We start from the raw sequence: 22264 nt of genomic DNA on the forward strand, positions 1-22264 counted from the left end.
ATAGAGTAGTTTTTTTATAAAAATAAAAGAGTAGTTATGATAGAGCAGTTTTTTTTTTATTAAATAAAATTTAACTTTTAATTTTTAATAGGAGAGGCATTTTTTAATATTGAGAAGGACATTTTGAAAAAAAACACAAATTTATCACCCAAGATGCCCTTTCTCTTTATATATTACAATAGATAAACACATAGTCACAAAAGTAGTATCATTTTTCACCAAATAAAAAAACAGAAGGAGTATCATTTCTTGTAAAATTAGTAAAAAAAATAGTTGAAATGTAAGATTTATTAATCCTTTAGTCACTTTAATCTTTAAATTAAAAATTAATTCTTTTTATGAGAGAAAAACATCAATACGTTAAGACTAAAAAGTGACGAGAATTATTTTGACATACATAAATTTTACCGATTTCTTACCCATCATAACTTAAAACTATAATTACTTCGTGATTGCTCTTATAAAAATCAAATTAATAAACACGTAGTATTACTTTGATGAATCAGTTTAAAAAAATATAATTAAGGCTTTAATTTAATTTGTCATCAAAACTTTTAACCTAACGAACCCAACAACTAACCTTTGGGATATAGTAGATAGGAATTATCCAATTTCACTAATAGCTATGTTAGTTCATCAAATCATCTACATCCAATGGGAAAAAACTAATTAAGGAATTAATCAAAACTAGAATCATCTTAATAAAATTTTCTAGGTTGGTTAGTATATGGTAAGACGTTCATACATTCTCAAAGTATCACCAATAATCTTCCTCACTTTTTTGAAATTTTAGGCTTAATCATCCATCTCATTTCATTAAGGCTTTGCTTTGTTTTTATCACCTTAATTTGCTTTATTCAAGACTATATATTAACGATACAGGAAAATGAGCTAGAATTGATAATTAATAAGGTAATAGCTAAAATTAATACGGTAGTAGTTTGTCACGACAAAAAAAGGTAGTTGTTGATTGCATCAAGACATAAGGTAGTTTCCTATTTCCTTTGTGTTTTTTTTTTTAAAAAAAAAGGTAGTTCATTATTTGGATGAAATTCATTCCTTTACTAACATCTTCAAAAAAAAAAAAAAAAAAAAAAAAAAAAAAAATAATAATAATAATAATAATAATAATAATAATAATAATAATAAGTAGAGATGATTCAGAAAGGTAAATATATAAATTAATTTTGATATGGTACTCGAAGTAACATCTATTTGAATTTAAGTCTCTTTTTATTGTCTGCTTTAAACAAGTTATGACCTGTTGGTAATTTGTTTAAATATGGGACACATGTCATCATTTTATTGGTTTGACAATTTAATATATATTTTTTTTTATCTTTTTAATGTATTTAATATTGAAAATTTTTAAATAATATTAATTATTATTACTATAAAAAAAAAAACCGCCCACTATTATTAAAACTCCTTTTAAAAAAAACATTATTATTATTATTATTATTATTATTATTATTATCTATAGTATTGTATAAAGAGAAAGGACTTTTTGGTTGATAAATTTTATTTTTCCTAAAATACCCTTTTTATATTTTAAAAATTACAATTTTACCAAAAATAAGTCCAAATAAAAAAAATAATAATAAAAAAAAAAAAACTATCCTATCATAATTCATAACTACCCCTTTCATTTTTTACTTAAAAAAAAAACTACCATCCTAAAAAAATAATCTATGTTACTCTTTAAAGTGAAGACTCATTTTTGGTTGGGATTTTTCATTTGCCAAAAATTACCCTTTATCTTAGATACAATAAACATGCAGTTATACTGTGAAGACCCATTTTTAACTGGAAAAATAATAATAATAAAAAAAGCTACCATTTAAGAAAAATCCATGTGAGAAAAAAAAAATGATTGATCTTGATAGATTACTTATATGCATACGCACGAATTGCGTCTCTGAGCTTGTTTATTTAAAATGAAAAAACCTTTTTTCACAATAAAAAAAGGAAAAAACCACCCACCACCACAGCCCAGCCAGCCACCTCCTCCCCCACCACCAGTTGCCGCCCAGACTCCCTCCGCTCCCCTTGCGCCAGCCTGCCAATCGACCACCAGCCCCATCCCTTCCCTTGCCTCGATACGACACATCTCCCCTTCCCTTGCCCCGATTCACTCCCCTAACCCGAATGTTGTACCCCTTCCCCTAACCGGAATGTCGAAGCCCCCACCCTGCCTCCACTATAAGCCGCGTGAGACCCAAACTTGAAACCCCAGACCCAAACCCGATATTCCATACCCCAAACTACCCCAAATTCGTTAGCGTTTAGGTTTCGGATTTGGATTTGGGTTAGGAGTTTTGGGCTCTAGTAAATGGGAGGGGGGGAAGGGGTTGTGTGTGGAGAACTGGGGAAGGGAAAGGGATGGAGTGGGGCTATTGGGTCGGCCGGCACAAGTGGTTGGTAGGTGGTTTTGTGGCGGTAGCCGAGGCTGAGGATGGGGTGGCTGGGCCGTTGGGAAGGATAGTGGTGGTGGTGGTTTTTTTTTTTTTTTTTTTTTTTATAATGATAATACTAATGTTTTTAAAAAATAATAATAATAGGACTTAAACAATTATTTTCTATTTAACAAAAAATTAATTAATTATTTAGTTAAGATTTATTTAATTATTTAATTAAGAGTTATATGAGAAACAAGCATGCTTAAAGTCTTTATTAGAATTAAAGTATGTTGTTAAAGGATTTTATAATAAAAATAAAAAATAAAAAAAAAATTAAAAAGTAACCGGTCATATAAGTTGTAGGTAATTTATCTTGTTTAAAGCGGATACCCTACAAAGTTTGTATTATTTAAAAATAATTAAAAGTTTGACTTGTTTTTGGCGAACCGTTCAAAATTTGTATTATTTTTGACAACTTTTCCTATATAAAATTACCAAAACTTTAAATTATAAGAGCTAATTGGCGCGACCTTTTCTAAAAACCTACTCTTTTTTTTTTTTTTTTTTTTGAAACCTTCTAAAACCTACTTCATATTTCTTAAAACACTCTATTCTTAATTTTAAATTATATTTTTAATTGGATAAATCAAAATCAAAGATGTTTATATATAGACCTATAGTTCTGGTAAGAAAATATAAACTCAACCTAATATCATACCTTTCTAAACTACATATCTTCCTTCTTAGCTTTCTCCTTTGCCAATATCTCTTAGCTAACTCTAGCTAATGGGTGTCCATAGAGACTTTAATGTTTCGACAACGGCTAAACACATCGTGGCAGCGGCCGTGCCACTGCAGGATCACCGGCTACCCTTAACAAACCTGGACTACCTTTTACCTCCATTAGATGTAAATGTTTTTTTCTGTTACAAAAATAGTATTACGACCATACGTGACGACGAAGGGCAACAAAATGATACGTTCAAGTTTAAGGTAAGTGTACTAAAGAAAGCCTTAGCTGAAGCACTTGCGTACTTCTATCCCTTTGCAGGTGAAGTTGTTAAGAACTCCGATGGCGAGCCGGAAGTTCTATGCAACAACCGCGGTGTCGAGTTTGTTGAAGCATTTGCGGATGTTGATCTTTGTGAGCTTGATTTGTATCATCCGGACCAAAGTATTGAAGGCAAATTGGTGCCTAGGAAGAAAGATGCCGTGTTCTCGGTTCAGGTCATTGCTTAGCCCCTATCGATTCACATTTTGACTTTTGACAATATTTCTATAATCTGACTAGCTTTTGTGATTTGAAAAAAAAAAAAATAGTAATGTATGATTTTTATTATATAAGATTCTGGCTTCATAGTGTATATTTTAAAATATGAAGTCTATATTTTTTAAATAATTCTACTGATTGAAAATTAGAGATGTTTACAATTGAATTTATGCGTGCAAAAGTTGAGTGAAATTTGCTCGTTATTAGTATTTGGTCCGGGAATTTATAACAAATTATTTACTTTACAACATGTAATTTTCTACCAAATTTTTTTATATACGTACACTAAATGAATGATATCTACAAGTGTATAATTCTTGAAAAATATTTAAAATTTTATTTAATTACATTATTACTTATACAAAACTTATTTTACTCCTTTTTTTTTTCTACTCATTAAATTTCATTTTACGTTTATCATTGCACTATTTTAATCACTCATATCTAAAATATAATTAAATGCGTAAATATAATTAAAATGTGATATTATAAAATTATAAATTAGGGAGAATAATCTAACAAGATCTCAAATCACTATACGTCCCCTTTTGATAGTCACTTATGCTATTTTTTGTGACCTAAAATGTTAGTCACATTTGCTTTTTTCAATTACCATTAATATTATTTTTTTACCAAAATTCTCTCCTATTTGCAAAAATATTTGTGCAAATTTAACTTTCCCATGTAAATTTTACTTTCCCATGTACTTAATTACAATCTCTCTATACTTTTTTGCATATCCAATGTAAATTTACTTTTTCAATGTACTTTTGCTACTTCTTATTTATATTTATTAATTCCCGTGATTTTCTAACAAAAGTGACTATAAAAAAGGAATAGAGGGAGTATCTTTTTTTTTTTTTATATATAAGTACTTTTTTTTGGTGTTACACCCGATTCACCCTTTAAGCTAATCCGGATCCAGGGATCAGTTGTGGGTGGTTAGATTCCACTTCCCTCCCGATTTTTTTATAAGTACATTTTTTTTTATAAGTACATGACTATATATCTTCTGACCTACAATTATAAATCATCGATGAAAGTTTATATAAATCAAAGTGTTACATGTAAAAAAGAAATATCAGAAGTATATATAAGTTGACCTATATATTTACAAATTTACATCAAAACTCTTACACTTTGTTTGGATTGAAGGAAATAGAGGGAAAGGAAGGGAAGAGAAATTGAGGGATAGATAATCTCTCATTTGAATAGCAAATGAGAAAGGAAGAGAATTGGAGGGGAAAGAAATAGAGGGATAGAATAGCAAGAAATTAATCTTTCCAACAATGGAGAGATTTGGAAGGAAAACTCTTCATTCTTCCCTCCCCTTCCAACCCCTTATCCTCCCTCCCCTTCTTTTCCTTCCCCCTAATCGATCCACACACTGTTAAAAAACATGGTACAAATACCTATAAAGATTTCAATACATGATGCAAGAAATTTAAATTAATAGACAATAAATTCAAGTAAAACTTTACTCCGTACAATTTAATCTTAAAAAAACAACTATTGATACACTTACGGCATGAGTTTTCCTCGAGGAACATACTCACGTTTTTAGTACGAGTAACATTTTATTGATTAAAGGTCAATCTCATAGATTAGAAAAATGTCTGAAAAAGTGAAACTGCATAGTTCCCACAACGCATGTAATCAGGGTCGTCTCTGAAAGCCCTATTATAAGTACAAAAGTAAGCCCCTTAAAATTTATTAATAATCATTTTTAAAATATTAAAGAAAAATTATTCAGAATAATCCTACCTTTAAAATGTCCGTTAAAAATTATCCTACTTTTGGGTTATTTTTAAATAATCCCACCTTTAATCTCAATCTTTTTCAAATGGTCTCAATTGATTAGTTATATCAAGTTACTTGACACGTGTTGGCACCTGATTAGTCCAAATAATAATTTTAATTTTTTTTTAAAAAAAGTTAAGAAAAATCAATTAATTTTAAAAACCACTGCACCCACCAGCCAAACCACCAACCTTGTCGCGTTGACCTCCTTGTCCTAAGAATCTAGTCGACGAACTTTCTTGTCCTAGGAATCCGGTCGCCGAACTCCTTTGTCCCAAGAATTCAGTCGCCGAACTCCCTTGTACTGGGGAATCCGGTCGCCGAACTCCCTTGTAATCGGGAATCCAGCCACACAAGAACTCCCTAGTCCCAAGAATCTGGCCACGCGCAAACTCCCTTGTCCCATGAATCAGGTCACATGCAAACTCCCTTGTCCCACGGATCCGGCCATGCTGACCTTTACCGTCCTCCAATTTCAACGTCGCTAACAACCACCCCCATCCCTCGATATGATTCTGGCCTCGCTGACCTCCCCCATCCCCCATCCCCCATCCTCTGATTCCAGCCACGTTGAACTCCGCACCCCGATTCGGCATTAAACCCAATTCGAATTTGGTTTGGTGGGTTTTCGAATGGTCTTCTCTCTTTCTTTTTTCTTTTTTTTTTTTTTTGAGAACCTGGGTTTTCGAATGGTCTTAATTAATGGGTTTTGGGGTTGGGTTGGCTGGGTGGGATTCTAGTCATGAGCGCAATCAACTTTTAAGTGGCGGTGGTTTCAGGTCTGGGTGGAATGGTGGTTCTAGGGTTTGGGTTTGGGTGGTGGTGGCTAGGGATGGCGGTGGCTGAATTGGTGTGGTGGTGGTGGTTTTTATTTTTTTATTTTTAACCAACCAAATAACAACACGTGTAAATTGAACTTAAAAAAAAATACCTACTCAACCCATTCTAAGTAAAATGGGATCATTAAAAAAGATGGAGGGTAAAGGTGGGATTATTTTTAGCGGACGCCCCAAATGTAGGATTATTTTGGGAAATTTTTCCAATGTAAAAAGCATGTGGCGACTTTTTTGTGCAACTTACAAAGCCAAAATGTTAGTAATATTACTCAATTGATATTGATATAAATAAAAAAATAAAATAAAATGAACAATAAATAGATATTTATTTTACCAATTTACTTATAAATTGTCGATAAATTCTCATCTTAACACTAAAACAAGAAATATATTAAATGATTATATGCAAGCTCTTATGTAGCTTTATCCTTAAATTAAATGGCCCACTGATGAATTGATGGCGTTTAGCCATTAAGAAGAGAGATAACTAAGGGAGTTTTATTTGTTTTGGAACTAGAAACAAATGTCTAAAGTCTTAGTATTATGTTTTGGAGAAACAGAAGAATATGCAGGGTTTGGTTTGAAAATAGTAATGACTAACTTTTACAAGGTAATTATTTTTTTTTTTTTTTAATTTTTTTTAACTAACCTAGCCTTTTGGCTCATTCGATGCACGGGTTCTTACTTGGTTATTTCATAAGTAGGTATGCTTTTCAATAGTTAAAACTTTTTATATGAAAAATGAAGTAATTGTTTCATTACTAAAACTTAAAAGAAAAAAAAAAAGTGAGGGTAGAACTCTTGAAGAAGATGAAAGAATTTAGTTTGGTATATATACATGAAGTCATAAAGATCATGGGATATAAAATGACATATTGGTTTAAGTTATACGTAGTATTAAATCTAGGAGTTGAAAAGACATTTTTTTTTATTATTATAATTCATATATTTATGTGATGTGTATTAATTGGTGCAACTTGATTTTATTATGGTGGAAATAAAACGCTTTATTTTCTTACTTGAATTTGCAAGTTATATAATGCATAAAGACTTAAACAAAAAGATTATGAAAATTGACATGTATCATATGGGGGTAATAAATGAGTAGTGACTTGTGATGACATGTGTCATGTGAAAAATTTGTGGTTTGTGTTTCTAAATACTAATTATAGATTATAGATATAGATTATAGATTGTAGATTATAGATTTAATCGGTAACTTTCTTAATTTTGGGCCCCTGATTTTTTGGGCCTTTTTCTAAAGCTCATAGAAAACCATGTAATAGAAGGCCCTGCATGGCTGCATGTAATGGAGTGTTTGCTTTGAAGTTTTTATAAAAATTAAAAAACAATGAATCACCATGAATTTCTTTTCTATTGCTCCCTCCGTCCCATAATATAGTTTCTATTTTCTTATTTTGGAGTGCCAAATTGTTATTCCTATTTTTATTTTTGGATAATACGTAAAGATCATTATATCCTCACTTTTTTTAACTTTATTCATTGTAATTCCTACATTACCTTGAATTTTGCACATGCCTTCTACTTTTTCCACTTTTCTTTCTCTAACTTTTGTCTATAATTGTACTTTTCACTTTTATTAATGTAATTCATCCACTTTCTCCTCCTATTTCTTAAGTATCGTGAAAAAACACAAAAAAAAATTATATTATGAGACGGAGAGAGTAGTTCTTATTCCATATTTGTTAGATTAAATAATCATTTCATTTAACCCAATCCATTCACACATACTTCCTTCATTTATTTTAAATATTTTGTCCCGCTTAAAATCTTGAGATAACGCAAATAAACCTAATACTAAAATCATACAATATTGTTTTTCCTACACATTGACATTTTTTTTTTGACAACCTTGTTGTTTATACTTTATACTTGTATTAGGTGACCGAGTTGAAGTGTGGGGGAACAATAGTGGCTTGTGCATTTGACCACCGAGTTGCAGACGCCTACTCAGCAAACATGTTTTGGGTCACATGGGCCGAAATGGCAACCTTAGAGCCCATTTCAATAACACCTTATTTTCACCGATCTCTTGTTAGCCCAAGAAGCCCACTTAACCACAACTCCACATTTGATGAAATGTATATACCCATTTCATCCCTCTCAAATTCAAATCCAAATCATAATATGGACCCACTTATTACCCGAGTTTATTATGTCTCAAAATACCAACGTGATACCCTTCAATCATTGGCTCAAATTGAATGTTGCAAGAAAATTAGCAAACTTCAAAGTTTTAGTGCTTTTCTTTGGCAAATTATTGCCTCTCATGCTTGTCAACTTGGAATGGATTATGTGAACAAGATTAGTAGGATGGGCATCGTTGTAGATGGTAAGCATGCTCCATGCATAAGTGCATAATAATCTCATTTTTCAACCCCGCATAATATAATGGTAATATCACTTTAAAACATTATTTGAAGTCCTATTATTAAATATTATACTTCCTTTGTTATTTTATAGTTACAACACTTCTCTTTTCACTTGCCGATGGATGATTTCAATCGTTAATATTTTCAATTACCAATATATAAAAATTATAAATATTTGATATTAAAATAGTATAAATCGAGACGAATCTAATAAGATGCTACATGACTATATTTTTACTTAAGAATAAACCATCAAAGTTAGTCAAAAGTGAAACACACGAATAGCGTAAAAGTCAAACTATTGCAACTAAAAAAAATAGAGGAAGTATGATATTTGACTTAAGACATGAAAATATGTGACTATTATTTCTGAATGAAGTATGTTCTAACCTCCTCTAATTTTCTTATTATTTAAAACAGGCAGAAATAGATTAAGCAACGAAGAAAGCAAGGAGAAAGCACAAGCTTTTAATTCATACTTTGGAAACGTGTTATCAGTACCATTTGGTGAGCAAAAATGTGGTGATTTAAAAGACATGCCAATAAGTAAAATGGCAAAATTGGTGCAGGACTTCCTAGCAAAATCAGTAACAAAGGATCACTTCTTGGGCCTCATTGATTGGGTTGAGGCACACCGCCCCAAGCCCGCAATGACGAAGATCTATTGCACCGAGGACGGTGATGGGCCGGCCTTTGTGGTGTCGTCAGGCCTAAGGTTTCCGGTCTCTAAAGTGGACTTTGGATGGGGCAAACCAACTTTCGGATCATACCATTTTCCATGGGGTGGTAGTTGTGGTTATGTGATGCCTATGCCAACTCCATTAGAAAATGGAGATTGGGTTGTGTACATGCACCTTCACAAAGACCAACTTGACTACATTGAAGCTCAAGTTCCCAATGTGTTCAAACCCTTTTCTTTGGAGATGATTAAGTCCAATTAACCATATCAAATAAGTAAAATTAGGCAATATAGATATGTACTTTTTTTAAAAACATCTCACAAGGCTCTTATAGGGGATTACATTGTTGTAAAATGTATTAGGGGATGAAGTTATTAGATTAACCATCCTCAAATTGTGTGTGTGAAATTGGATAAGTATATTTATATGTTGTATAGCATAATCTCATATTGACATTTAGTCTCTCTTAAATATGGACTAATCCTCTTTTTATTATTTATTTTTTTTTTAAGAAGAAAGGTAAATAGTAGTTAGGAAGTCTTTTTTAAGGCTAAAATCTAACTTGTCTAGAAATAAAAGATAATTTACCATCTTAAAATGATTAATATTTTGGCGAACTTAGTTTGCATGTAATGGCATGATGCTTCTTTATAGATGTAGAAAGAATTGACGGTTAGATGATTTGAAAACAACTCTTTAATGTCGTATATCCATTAGCAGATATGAATTTTCTAAGGGCACTTTTCTTTACCCAGTAAAATATTAATGACATTTAATTAAGTTATTACCTTCAATGACAAACACACTTGATACTATGAGCTTTCGATTAGAGCAAATCATTACGAAAGGTCAAATCTTTTGCATTAGAAGATTGGTCAGTCGATCTGAGATTAAAAAAATGACTAAATTTATTATTTCCCACTTATTTAATCTACAAGCCTCAACAATAAGAAAACCCTTAAACATCTCTTCAGTAGCTTCCATTATTATTGTTTGGTGCTAGAAGCCATTATGCATTCCATTAGTCATTGGCAATTTCTGTATGCAATACGATAATCATTTTCGATCTTCAAGTTATTTCATTTCTTTAGCTCTTCTTCTACTCTCCTTTTCCAAACTCTAAGTTATGGCAAGCCTGACAAATAATCCGTTATGATGATTATAAACACAGGTAGGAAGAGCAATAGAATGAATTTCCCTTTTCAGATACAACTGCATAAAGTGATTGCGAAAACAATTTGTGATACGAAGATGACTGTATGTTTGCATTTCAATATTTTTTACTACATGCGCTAACACTAACCCAACCAAATCATTGACGGAATATTAGATTTACATTTATTTAAATTTACATTTACATCTCGACTACGATTGCAAAAACGAACAATTCTTAATTAATCTTACATTCCACTCTTGGACTTGATTGTGCATTAATAAATTTAGAGTGATGATGAATAGATGATCAACACTACCTAAACAACGGTTATATGATCGTCCTCTCACAATGCAAGCAATTCTTTTTTTTTTTTTTTCAAGTCGACTCAACTTTAAGCGTTACTAGCAGTATAAAACTGTAGGAGAGGAGAGAGAAACTCAACTCAACTCAACTCTGAAAACTTTGAGAGCGAAATACAGGTGACGTTGGCGTGCTTTGGTTGCTTAGGGTTTCGATTTTTACTCCGATTTCTTCATGAAATTGAAACCCTAAGTTTAATCTCATCATGGATTACTCTAATTCTGCCCAATTTGATATCTTTCATATCTACCGGCAATTCTGCGGTAATTTCAATTTCAAAAAATCAATTATTTTTTTTTGATTTTCTGGAATTTATGCTGTTCTTTGTCGATTTTCTTGTTGCTGATGATTGGGGTTTTTCTTGATGATTGTTTATGTTTGCCATTATTTTGATGTTGATTTTATTGTGATGATTAATTCTGCTTAATTTGCTGATTGTTGGTTTGATTATTGATTTTTCTTTTTTAAAGAATTTTGGGCTGATTAGCATTTCTTGAATGTTGCTGAATTTGTTTGCTTATCATGGAGGGTGAATTGGTGAATATCTATTTGTTTGGAAAATTGATTGGTTGAGTTAATCTTTTTGTCAAATGGCATTCATTGGTTTTGTATTTTAAGATTCGCGGCAGTTCTGAATCGTTAATCGATCAGAGTGAAGTGTTCAAGAGTGTTAAAATTACATAGGAATTTAGGGAAGTTAAAAGTTTTATTTTTTATATGCTTCTAACGTTCCAAGAACTCATCCGTAGTAGTTATTGATGGATTAGTGAAATCTTTCTGAATCTCTTGGTGCGTTATACTAATTATCAACCAAGAGATTAAGTTATTGATGGATTAGTGGAATCTTCTGTAGTAGTTGTCGATGGATTAGTGAAATCTCTCCGAATCTCTTGGTGCGTTATACTAATTATCAACCAAGAGATTAAGTTATTGATGGATTTATGAAATCTTCTGTAGTAGTTATTGATGGATTAGTGAAATCCTCCAAATCTATTGGTGCGTTATACTAATTATCAACCAAGATATTAAGTTATATTATATGTTACCTTCAAAATTAGTACACAAACCACAATGCTGCCATGAAGCTAGCCCACTTGATTGACCAAAGTATATCGGTGGTTCTTTCTCTAGTGTGTAGTAGAATTTGGCATAAAAACAATTCAATACGGTATTTCTGTTTCGAATGGAAGCTTTGTTTTGTCCTGCGGGAGGGAATATTCTAATTAATGATGTTTACGTGGAACTTTTATTATTACGGTGGGATAGCTGGGGTTTTGGAGATAGAATGTGAACCTCAGTACGGTTTAGTGGAATTTTGGACTGATTAGCGTTTCTTGGATGTTGTTGAATTTGTTTGCTTATCATGGGGTTAATGGAGGGTGAATTAGTGAATATTTGATTGTTTGGGAAATTGATTAGTTGAGTTAATCTTTTTGTTAAAATGGCATTCATTGGTTTTGTCTTTTTAAATTCGCGGCAGTTTCGAATCGTTATTTGATCAGAGTGAATTGCTCAAGAGTGTTAGCATTACTTAGGAATTTAGGAAAGTTAAAAGTATTATCTTTTATATGCTTTTAACGTTCCAAGAACTCTTTAGAACTCTTCCATAATATAATTTATTATATACATGCGGGTGCATCGCATACCCAACTAACTCAAGGTTAGTTTTTGCTCTTCATTTGATGATTAAATGAAAAACAATCATCAGAATGAGAACAAAATACTCATGGGTGTACCGCTGTACGTTGCGCCCGGGTCTATATAACAATCTCTCCTTCCATAATAGATATTGATAAATTAGTGAAATCTTCTGAATCTGTTGGTGAGCTATACTAATTATCAACCATCAACCAAGAGATTAAGTTGATGATATGTTACCTTCAAAATTAGTACACAAACCACAATGCTGCCAAGAAGCTAGCCCACTCGATTGACCATAGTAAATTACTGGTTCCTTTTTCTAGTGTGTTAGAATTTGGCATAAAAACAATTCAATACAGTATTCCTGTTTTGAATGGAAAATTTGTTTTTTTTTTTCCTTGCTGGAGGGGATATTCTAATTAATGATGTTTACGTGGAACTTTTATTATTACGGTGGGACAGCTGGGGTTTTGGAGATAGTATGTGAACCTAAAGTCGTGACAGCCAAATCCATCTTTATAAAATGTGCAATGTTATTTGTTCATAAGGGTTCAAAGGTTATTTATTGCTTCCAGCTTTTATTATTATTAATATTAGCTTGTTTGTCAGATATCAGATCAGGAAACGTATATTCTTGCACTGAAGCGAGCAACATGTTAGATAATGATTTAGAAAAGGCCAAGAATATACGGGAGGCAACGTTCCATCTCTCAAAAATGGTGGAATCAAGCATGATTATGAGGTATATCTTAAAGAGTCTTTAATCAATAATATGGAATAAAGTTGACTGAAAACATCCTTGCCCAAGCATGATTTGAAAAGATTATGAATTCTGTAAATTTAAAATGTGGATGCATTGTATTGCATTTCTCTGTTAATAATATCTTACTCAGTTTTTACAGGTTAATCGTTTTTAAATTAGTCATGAGCCATATTTGTAACTTTTTATTGTTTTAAATTAATTTCTCAAGTAAATATCTGAATATATGCTTTTGCTGGCTTTTACCTTTGAATTAGATGTTAATGTTTGAGTCCTTGTAAAATCATCCCACTACTTTATTTAAAATCTCTTTGGCTGAATTGTAAAGGCCACTAATATGCTGAGTTTAGGAAAGAAATTGACGGTTGTCGAGGACCAGGGTGTACATTTGTTTTTTTTTTTTTTAGGAAACAAAAATATAAAAGAAGTCATGTTCTTTCATCACTGCAAATTGCCTAGTTCAGATGAGATTATGAATCGGTCTATTTTAGTAGAGTCTGAATACCGATTTAAGTAGAATATTACTGATTTGAGTCAAGAAGTTGATTGAAATAGCCTTTTTGCATTGTAGCAGCGATGATCTAAATATACTCTTCTTTATTTTAGGGTTGGAACCACTTTAGAGGCATTGAAGTAATGTTGATCTTGATGTTGTGGATTAGATCATGGATTCGAGGGAATCATCTTAATTTTGTCGCTGGTCCTTTATGGTTGGGTGTTAGATAGTGTTAAGGGCTTGATATATTTTCTTGTTGCCCCTCAGGGAGGGATCATGGATGACACCTTACAGTCGTCCTAATGGATATTCCTAACACAGAAATGATGCTGACATGCCAAATTTGTGTCTACCAAATAATTGGTTGAATATGAATGAATACTTCCACATGTTGAATTCTTGTCCAGCATTGTATCTATTTTCCTAGCGATACCAACAACGAAGGTTACCATGTTTCCAATGTGGGTCATTGGCTCAAGGAATGTATAAAAGTTGAATTTACTAATTGCTCTTTTGCTTCAACTAAGGTGAATTGGCTGCATTTCAATCAATTTGTTTTAAGTTCACTCAATGGTTTTGATTGCTTTTGTAATTCTGTTCACCCTAGTAAGTTATTCAATTATTTCCCTTATCGTGCTATAAACTTCTGCTGGCAGCTGTTCGATTTTGGCTGAATTATACAAGCTCATGTCCCGTTTAAATATAATGGTAAGTTTTAATATTTGCATTAAATACACCCCAAATCTTAAAGAAAAGAGCACTTTATTGTCGTTAGGGGTTGTTTTTATACCTGCATATGGTAATATATGTTTCTCTATTCTTTCTAGGGGGATTTTTCAGAATTTTCTAATTTCTATGATTTTGTATTCTTCATGTGTCGTGAAAGTGGTCAAAAGAACATCAGTAAGTACTTCTCCTGCTCCTTAGTTCCATATCATATTGTATTTCTGATGCCTTAACAGATAGATGTATTCCTCATGGATTTTCTTCTGTTGTCTTTTAGCTGTAAGAAGGGCAATAGATGCATGGAAGTTAGTCCTTTCTGGAAGATTTAGGCTACTTGATCAGTGGTGTGACTTTGTTGAGGTAGGATGATCTTGCTTTGACATATTCGAATTCTAGATGTATAGATCATTCTCATCTTTAAGTCCAGTAGTCATTTTTGAGGTCTGTTATTCTATGTGTCAGATTTACTGTGGTCTTGTGATGTCTAATGGAAGCTTATTCACTGTTGTCTGTGTATATACTTAATTACTTTTGTTGTTAGTTGTTTAATTTGCTTGTCATTGTTGAAGATCTGCCGTGAAAAGAGCATGGATCTATGTAAATCAATGTACATTCTAGTATTTTACCTCCTGCTAAGCTTATTTATCTTTGGTCTTGATTTTCTAATTTCTATTGGCATGAAAGTTGTGGATTTCATTTTATGTACTCATGTTAAATGGGTAATCTCAGAAGAACCAGAAGCACAATCTCTCTGAAGATACCTGGCGTCAAGTTTTGGCTTTCAGCCGGTGTGTACATGAAGATCTGGAAGGGTATGATCCTGAAGGTAGTGGTTTCCGGAATTCCTCATTTAGCTTAGCTTGATTTCATTATGTTCAGTTTTTGAAGCATTATCAGGAAGAATTTAATGGGGTTTTGTCTTTTGATGAGGCTGAGATTGTTAAAGTACTTTGTGTGGTGGACTTTACGTAGTTGTGTATTATCCTACATTGTGCTGCATAGTTATTAACCTTGTTACACATTCTATGTCTTAAATTAGTAATTCTGTTTCTAGTTATTTTTCTACGTTTATTAAAATTTAGATAAGATCCAAAGGGGTTCTTTTACTTGTGTGAGATTGCACTCTTGGAGGCTTGTGAGGCTGTGATGGATTTACTGAAGCTGATACTCAATGGTCATTTGTTCAGCTGATGGCTTCACACTTATTCATACGCAGATTAATGGTTTTGCAATGTAAATTGGTAGCCGATGTTATTTGTTTATGCTAGAAGTTTAATCTTTGAGTTGATATAGCTTCATATTTAGTGTTGAAGTATGATGATTTGTGACATTTAGTGTTATGGAAGTATGAACTACGAATGACTTGTTTAGTAATCAAGCAAATTTAATCACTAAGTTAGACAATACTTCTATATATGAAGAGAAGTTCTTCTCAATTGAGTTAGGATCGATTATGGGAATATTTCCGTAGTTAAATCTTATTTCTTAGATACCTTGTCCCAAATCATATGCCTAATTTTAAATTTATGGATTCACATCCGTTTCTTTTTAGTTGCAACAAATTTATTGATTCACAAATTTAATCCCAAATTTATTGATTCACAACAATATACTACCTCCGTTTCTTTTTAGTTGCAACAAAGGGGTATTATTTGTAAGACAAAAAAAATAATCTTTTGTTGCAATAAAAAAGAAACGGAAGTAGTATTCTAAAACTTAAAAGCAAGGAATACACACTGGTTGACCCAAAAACTATATCAGAGTGAGAGGTTTATTCAATTTAAGCTATGAATGGAGGCTTCTCGAGCTCAGATTCTAGCGCACTGAATGATTCTCTCTATTAATGGTGGGAGAAATAACATATTATTTGGGTAGGAAGATTGCTGGAGGAATTTTACAGGTTTTGTTGAGTGAAATTATTCTCTGAAAGTAGTCAATCAAGGATGCAAAGTCTGTTTCCATTACTTACTCTACATAGAAATTATGACTAGGATTAATTAGAAAACAATCGAGGCTAGAACAGTCTTGTATATTATTAGTTGGCTTTTCGTTTTCTGTTTTGTTTGATAACTCTTGTTCATCAACATTAATAATTCGTATTTTTCAGAAATAAAGTTATATTTCAAAATAACTCTCTCAGCTAATTTATTTTCAGGTGCTTGGCCTACATTGATCGATGACTTTGTTGAGCACATGTACAGGTTTGATATCTATCTCAATATTTACTTTGTGATTCGTAAATGTGTTCTTTCATTCATTTTGTAAGTATGAAACAGTCACTTATATTATGTCAATTATGTGGTATTTGGGGGCGTATTGATACTGGTGAAGTGGTGAAGGAGCTGGAGTTGCTATTGATTCCCACAAAGTTGGCTGGTACTCTGGTAGTACCGTAGTGGGTTTTGGTGTTATCAGTCTTGTAATTATACCATACAGCGCTGAATTATTTTGCCTTGTCTAAGACATTATGTTCCCCACACAATCCCAAACGTACTGTATTCTGTTTTTCATAATATCACTAGATTTATAGAGTTATGATGTGTTTTTATTCAGCTATTACAAACCAGTCGAACCTAGATGACTAGATCGAAAGGAATCCCATTCTAAAGAAAAACTTTCTTTTGCCTATATTAAACTTCAAAGTTGGAATTGACTCAAAGATTAAGAATAATATATAGAATAGAGAAATGAATATGGGTATAGTGAATATAAAAATTAAATTTACGTGCCGAAAAACAGAGAATTCTAGGACAAGATGGTGTAGATTTTACATTTTCCTATTTTGAAATGTAAGTCACGTTACAAGATTTTTCTTTCTTTCTTTTTTTTTTTTTTCCTTACAAAAATATTCTAAGTCATCATACAGTACCACACAATGTAACATTGGTCGGTCAATTTATGAAATCATTGAAGGATGGCAGGCTATTTTTTATTAGGTAGTACATAAATTCTTCACATGGTGTGGCTAGTGGCCCACTTTACATACTTCCTCCGTTTCTATTTAGTCGACGTGTTCAATTTAGGCACACATGTTAAGGAAATGAGAGAAAAGGATGAAGCAAGTGGGGTATACTAATAAATGCAAGGTATAACACTTACCCAAAATGGAAACATGTCAACTAAAAATAAACTTCCTAAAAAGGAATACGTGTCAACTTAAAAAAACGGAGGTAAGTTTAAGGCAGGAAATTAAGTAATAGGGGTCACGATGATGAGCAAATGGGGTTATCTTGATGTATGTGGGTTACTTAAATGGTAAAAAGGGTTACTAAATAGAGTCATTCTTTCATTTTTTAAAACAAAAGAATAGGGATTACTCAAATGAACAAATGGGGTTACTTATTCTTAAATTGCTTGATATTACTCGTATAATAAATTGGGTTACTTTTATGGACAAAATGAGTATACTCTTATGAATAAATGGGGTCAGTCATACATAAATGAAGATTACTCTTATAAACCAATGTGGCCACACGTATAGCTAGCTACATACAAGGCTTACCGCATGGAAAATGTTTATGGGTTGTGCTCCTCCCCTTTTCTTCATTTCTACATTTTGAAGCCTGTTATTACCCTTTATCTCATTACTGTTGGCCACTTTTGCTGCTTGTGACTGTTGTTCGTGCCTCTGAATTTATTGGATTCTGCGAGCATGATCGGATATGGTGACCATGCAGTGGCCCTGCAGTCTTATTATTGTTCTACTTCCCACTTTTGGACGCCATTGTTTTCTTGCAACCTAAACTTGTTAATCGGCAAATTGGATATTTAGTTCTAGACTGAGGATGGGTTTAGGGCATCATTTTTTCAATATGGTATTTATTGGAGTCTGTTTTGCCCGGTTAGGGCTTATCGTAATACCAAATGGTGCTTTGTTACAAATTGCTTTAAATCGTCATTTGATGAGATTAGCAAATAGTGAGGATTCTGCCTTGGGCCCTCATGTAAAGTACTATTCTGCAATCTTGCTTATCTTGATTACTAAACTTTTTGAGTGATTTCCAAACTATTGTTTGTGTATGCTTAATAAAACTAAATTTGTCCCTTACGAATCCCCCCCCCCCTCCCCACCTGACGGTATGTTAGCATACCTTTTAAAAATCATCCAATAATATCCGCTGGTAAAGACAATTTAGAAAAATATGTTATCCCCCACCACCATTCCCTTCCTTTTTTTTATTTATTTTTTTTATTTACCACCTCCGATTTTTATTAGTTGCAACTTTAGAGTATTATTTGCGAGATATAAAATATTCCAAAGTTGCAACTAATAAAAATCGGAGGTAGTATTATTATTTTATCATGAAAGATTTTTTGAAACATGAAAGCTGTTGTGAACCAGATGTATTCTAGATTTTTTTTTTTTTTTTTTTTTTGGAAGATTTGAATTAGGAATGTCGTGTGAAGATATAAGAAAAGGATACTAAAGTGATTATTAGAAGGTGGAGGATGAGAATTTTGAGAAAATTGAGTGTGTATGGGGGGACCACACAACCACCAATACCTGGCTAGCTAATGGCTAGGTATGCACAAAGGAGGTTGCCTAGATTTAGTTTGCCCAGTGTTGATGGATGAGCTGTACCAATGGCCAGAATACCCCTTGTTATATCTTTTCTTGATATAAGTTTATATTTTGATGCAATTAATTACTCTGTATGTTTTTTTAGCTGACATTTGCACTTGAATAGGAATGTTATAGAATTTCAAAGAGGGCAATTTGAATGGAATAGGTTAATTTACAGCAGGAAAGTTTATTTGTTGAGGGTACCGCCAAAAAGTTGCTTAGAGTAGGAGCTTACCCAATCTATGATGATAAATGCTTTCTCAGGCCTTGTTCTTAGTCTTATCACATTGAATTTTTTAAGTTCAGCAAAAATAAGCAAGACTATTAAAGGTAAACTTAGATATATTTTAGAAGTTCAGATCAAAGCTACTAGTGTCATTCCAAACCAAAAATGGTCAAATAAGATCTTCAGGTGAAATAAAGCTTTAATTAGAAGAATATATATATATATATATATATATATATATATATATATATATATATATATATATATATATATATATCAGATCATCATGATCAAATTTATCTACTATGCCATTTTTAGTATATTCTTGGTGTACCATTCTATGGGTTTTCTTTGACTTATCTTTAATACCCATTATAGGGATACTGGTTCATATAGCTCTTTTGACTCTTTTTTGTTGCTTATAATATCATTCAAAACTTTTTTTCCTCCTGTATATTTTTGCTCACCTTTACCCATTAAATGCTGTGTAGAATTACTGGATCCAATAACCGCACCCGTCACAACATCACCTGTGATTGTGATGATCCTGAGGGCAAATCATCCATGTTCGAAGAGCCTCTTCCAGGTATAAATGCATTTGCAATCAGTATAAATTAATAATGAAATAGCCAAGAGCCCTCCCCACCCCCCATCCCCCCCCCCCCCCCCCCCCCCCCCCCCAATTCCTCTATCTCTCTCACTCTCTCATATGATGTATTTTTGGCAGTCACTATTAATTTTTTATATTCCCTTTGTAGCTTAATCTCGATGCATTATTAATTGCTTGTGTTGCAGGATTAAAGCACTTGCCAGGTTTGAAGAGGAAATTCCGGCTGGACTTAATGGAAACTGATTTGGATATCAACTTCCTACCTGCAAAAATGAAAAATGCCAATATAAGCTGCAAGCGAAGGAAGCAGCCGCAGCAGCACCAGAGATGTGGAGACCATCCGACTGCAAATGTTTTAGATGAAGGGTTGCACACTGCTACAGTTAATCCATTGAGTTCGTCAAAATTTCTTCACACAGCTGAAGGCCGACTTTCAAAGGGCTTCTCTGCTCTTTTTTCATCTCCTGTGCAGAATCAGTAGCAGAGGGTATCATATACTTGAAGTACATAGTCATGATAGAGGGATGCCTTCATATTTTTGTCATATTCATATTAACGAAACTAATGGCACTGGTACCGGCTATAGGTTTGTCTATGAGTTTTCTGGGATAGAATTTATTACCTTCACAATAGGCAAAATACTGAAATCTCTTAGTTTGCATTGTGGATAGTTCTATCTTTTCTAAATTTCAATTGGTGAACTTATGCAATTGGTGAAGGCCAGTGATAGCTCCCTGTTACTAGCAAGTCCCTCAGTTCCTCCCCAATGATGAGCAAATCTGCAGAGACTTGGCCTGGTGAAGTAATTGCAATACCCTGCCTGCTGTATGTTTTTATCAGAATTATACATTTATACTACATCTCTTACATATTATTCGCCTCAATGTTATGATGGCATGGAAATTCTTGAGCTCATATTCATCATTGAAGATTCACATGTGGTGTCAATGCAAGCTAGAACATAGAGGTCCCTGAAGCACGAAGACTGCCTGCTTGCTCGCCGGCAATTGGTCTTCTGCACTGCTGACAATACCCTTTGTGTATTTTTCGTTCTTGTTATTAGGTTTGAGTCAAAAAGTTGTTATATTGTTCAGTCTTACAGTTAAGACTGGAGTGATATTGTAGTAAAGTTTTTGGTGGTGATAGTGAGTTTTTAGGGAAAATAGTGTACTATATTCAGTAAATAGTGTACTATATTCAGTATGTTTTTTTTTTCTATTTATTTTATAATCTCATAGGATAAAACTAGGTGAGTATCACCCTTTTGTACTAGTATTATTGCTTGTACATTAATTTTAGAGTTTTGCCCGAGATAGTCCTTGAAATTCACTGCAGGCTGCATCATTTCGTGCATTTATTAGATTTTCAGAAATTGATCATCTATGTTTTGTTCACTTGTCAAGCGTCAATCTGTAGATTACTCTTAATATCACTCTTACAATATATATACTAGTATATTTTCTTCACTATTTGGACATCATAAAACATATACTTGTAGTCTTGTACTAAAGTACTGTTATGCTAGCTACTACTACCAATTTCTAACATGACATAGACTATGATTCTTTATATGCTTATGTTCTTTTGGGTTTATGTTATTTTGTTTACTTTTATATTACTTGGGGTTATATTTTTTGTATTTAATCTTTATGTTCTGCCGGGTAGGAGGGTTATGTGTTAAATTGAGTGTAATTTAAAATGAGTGCCATTTAAAATGAATGCATGATGGTATGATCAAAATAGATGTAATGTAATACGAGTAGAATGGTAGTGGAATTTATTAGTTGATGAAATGTGAGAATGTAAAACCCTAGTGTTTTATCAAATTGGGAGATAGTATGATCAAAATTGGAACAAAAGATAGTATGATCAAAATTGGAACAAAATAATAGAAATTTTTTTTTTCCCCAAAAATATAAGTGTAAGTGTAGCCAACCACGTATAAGAATATGTGAATTAAATTGGAACACAAGACAAGTATATTATTTATACCGTATGAAATTAGATTACAACCATGCTTAGTTGGATTTATGAATTTTTTTTTTTTTTTTTTTAAAAAAAAAAAACCAGTTCAGAATTGACCTTTTTTGTCTAATTTTGATTTACTTGTGTATTAACAACCAAATAAATATATTATCAAAGTTATCAGATACTAAAGAATCCATGCTAATGCACGAAATACATAATTCGCGAAAGAAAACTACACAATGTAAAATGTTAATACTCCGTAGTTATTAGAGTCTTTTGAAAAAACTTTTGGGAAATTAGTGGGATAGGTTTGTTAGTTTCTTAATAGTAAAAAAAAAAAAAATTAGTATAAGAGTTTTTGAGCATTGTGCTGAAACCT

General features: G+C 32.4%; 2 protein-coding genes across 2 annotated transcripts; both read left to right on the forward strand.

Annotated features, from left to right (window-relative positions):
• Positions 1–3185: 3185 nt before the first annotated feature.
• Positions 3186–9657, forward strand: LOC145584836 (coniferyl alcohol acyltransferase-like). The gene is made up of 3 exons (XM_081641626.1): positions 3186–3626; positions 8208–8658; positions 9119–9657. Exons 1-3 carry the CDS (start codon positions 3186–3188, stop codon positions 9637–9639), a joined length of 1413 nt encoding a protein of 470 aa, XP_081497752.1. The 3' UTR covers positions 9640–9657.
• Positions 9658–10906: 1249 nt separating this feature from the next.
• On the forward strand, positions 10907–21242 carry LOC145584838 (defective in cullin neddylation protein AAR3-like). The gene is made up of 9 exons (XM_081641627.1): positions 10907–11157; positions 13145–13277; positions 14448–14499; positions 14619–14694; positions 14795–14877; positions 15247–15343; positions 16673–16718; positions 19799–19893; positions 20103–21242. Exons 1-9 carry the CDS (start codon positions 11100–11102, stop codon positions 20396–20398), a joined length of 936 nt encoding a protein of 311 aa, XP_081497753.1. The 5' UTR covers positions 10907–11099; the 3' UTR covers positions 20399–21242.
• The last annotated feature ends 1022 nt before the right edge of the window (positions 21243–22264 follow it).

The sequence above is a fragment of the Chenopodium album genome, chromosome 16 (genome assembly GCF_948465745.1).
Source record: "Chenopodium album chromosome 16, dcCheAlbu1.1, whole genome shotgun sequence".
NCBI classification, from domain to species: Eukaryota; Viridiplantae; Streptophyta; class Magnoliopsida; order Caryophyllales; family Amaranthaceae; genus Chenopodium; species Chenopodium album.

Coding starts and splice junctions, on each gene's coding strand:
- LOC145584836 (XM_081641626.1), top strand. CDS start 3,186: ATGGGTGTCCATAGAGACTTTAATGTTTCGACAACGGCTAAACACATC. Junction 3,627..8,207: donor ATGCCGTGTTCTCGGTTCAG/GTCATTGCTTAG, acceptor TACTTGTATTAG/GTGACCGAGTTGAAGTGTGG. Junction 8,659..9,118: donor GATGGGCATCGTTGTAGATG/GTAAGCATGCTC, acceptor TATTTAAAACAG/GCAGAAATAGATTAAGCAAC.
- LOC145584838 (XM_081641627.1), top strand. CDS start 11,100: ATGGATTACTCTAATTCTGCCCAATTTGATATCTTTCATATCTACCGG. Junction 14,500..14,618: donor TGTCCCGTTTAAATATAATG/GTAAGTTTTAAT, acceptor TATTCTTTCTAG/GGGGATTTTTCAGAATTTTC. Junction 15,344..16,672: donor GGAAGGGTATGATCCTGAAG/GTAGTGGTTTCC, acceptor ATTTATTTTCAG/GTGCTTGGCCTACATTGATC.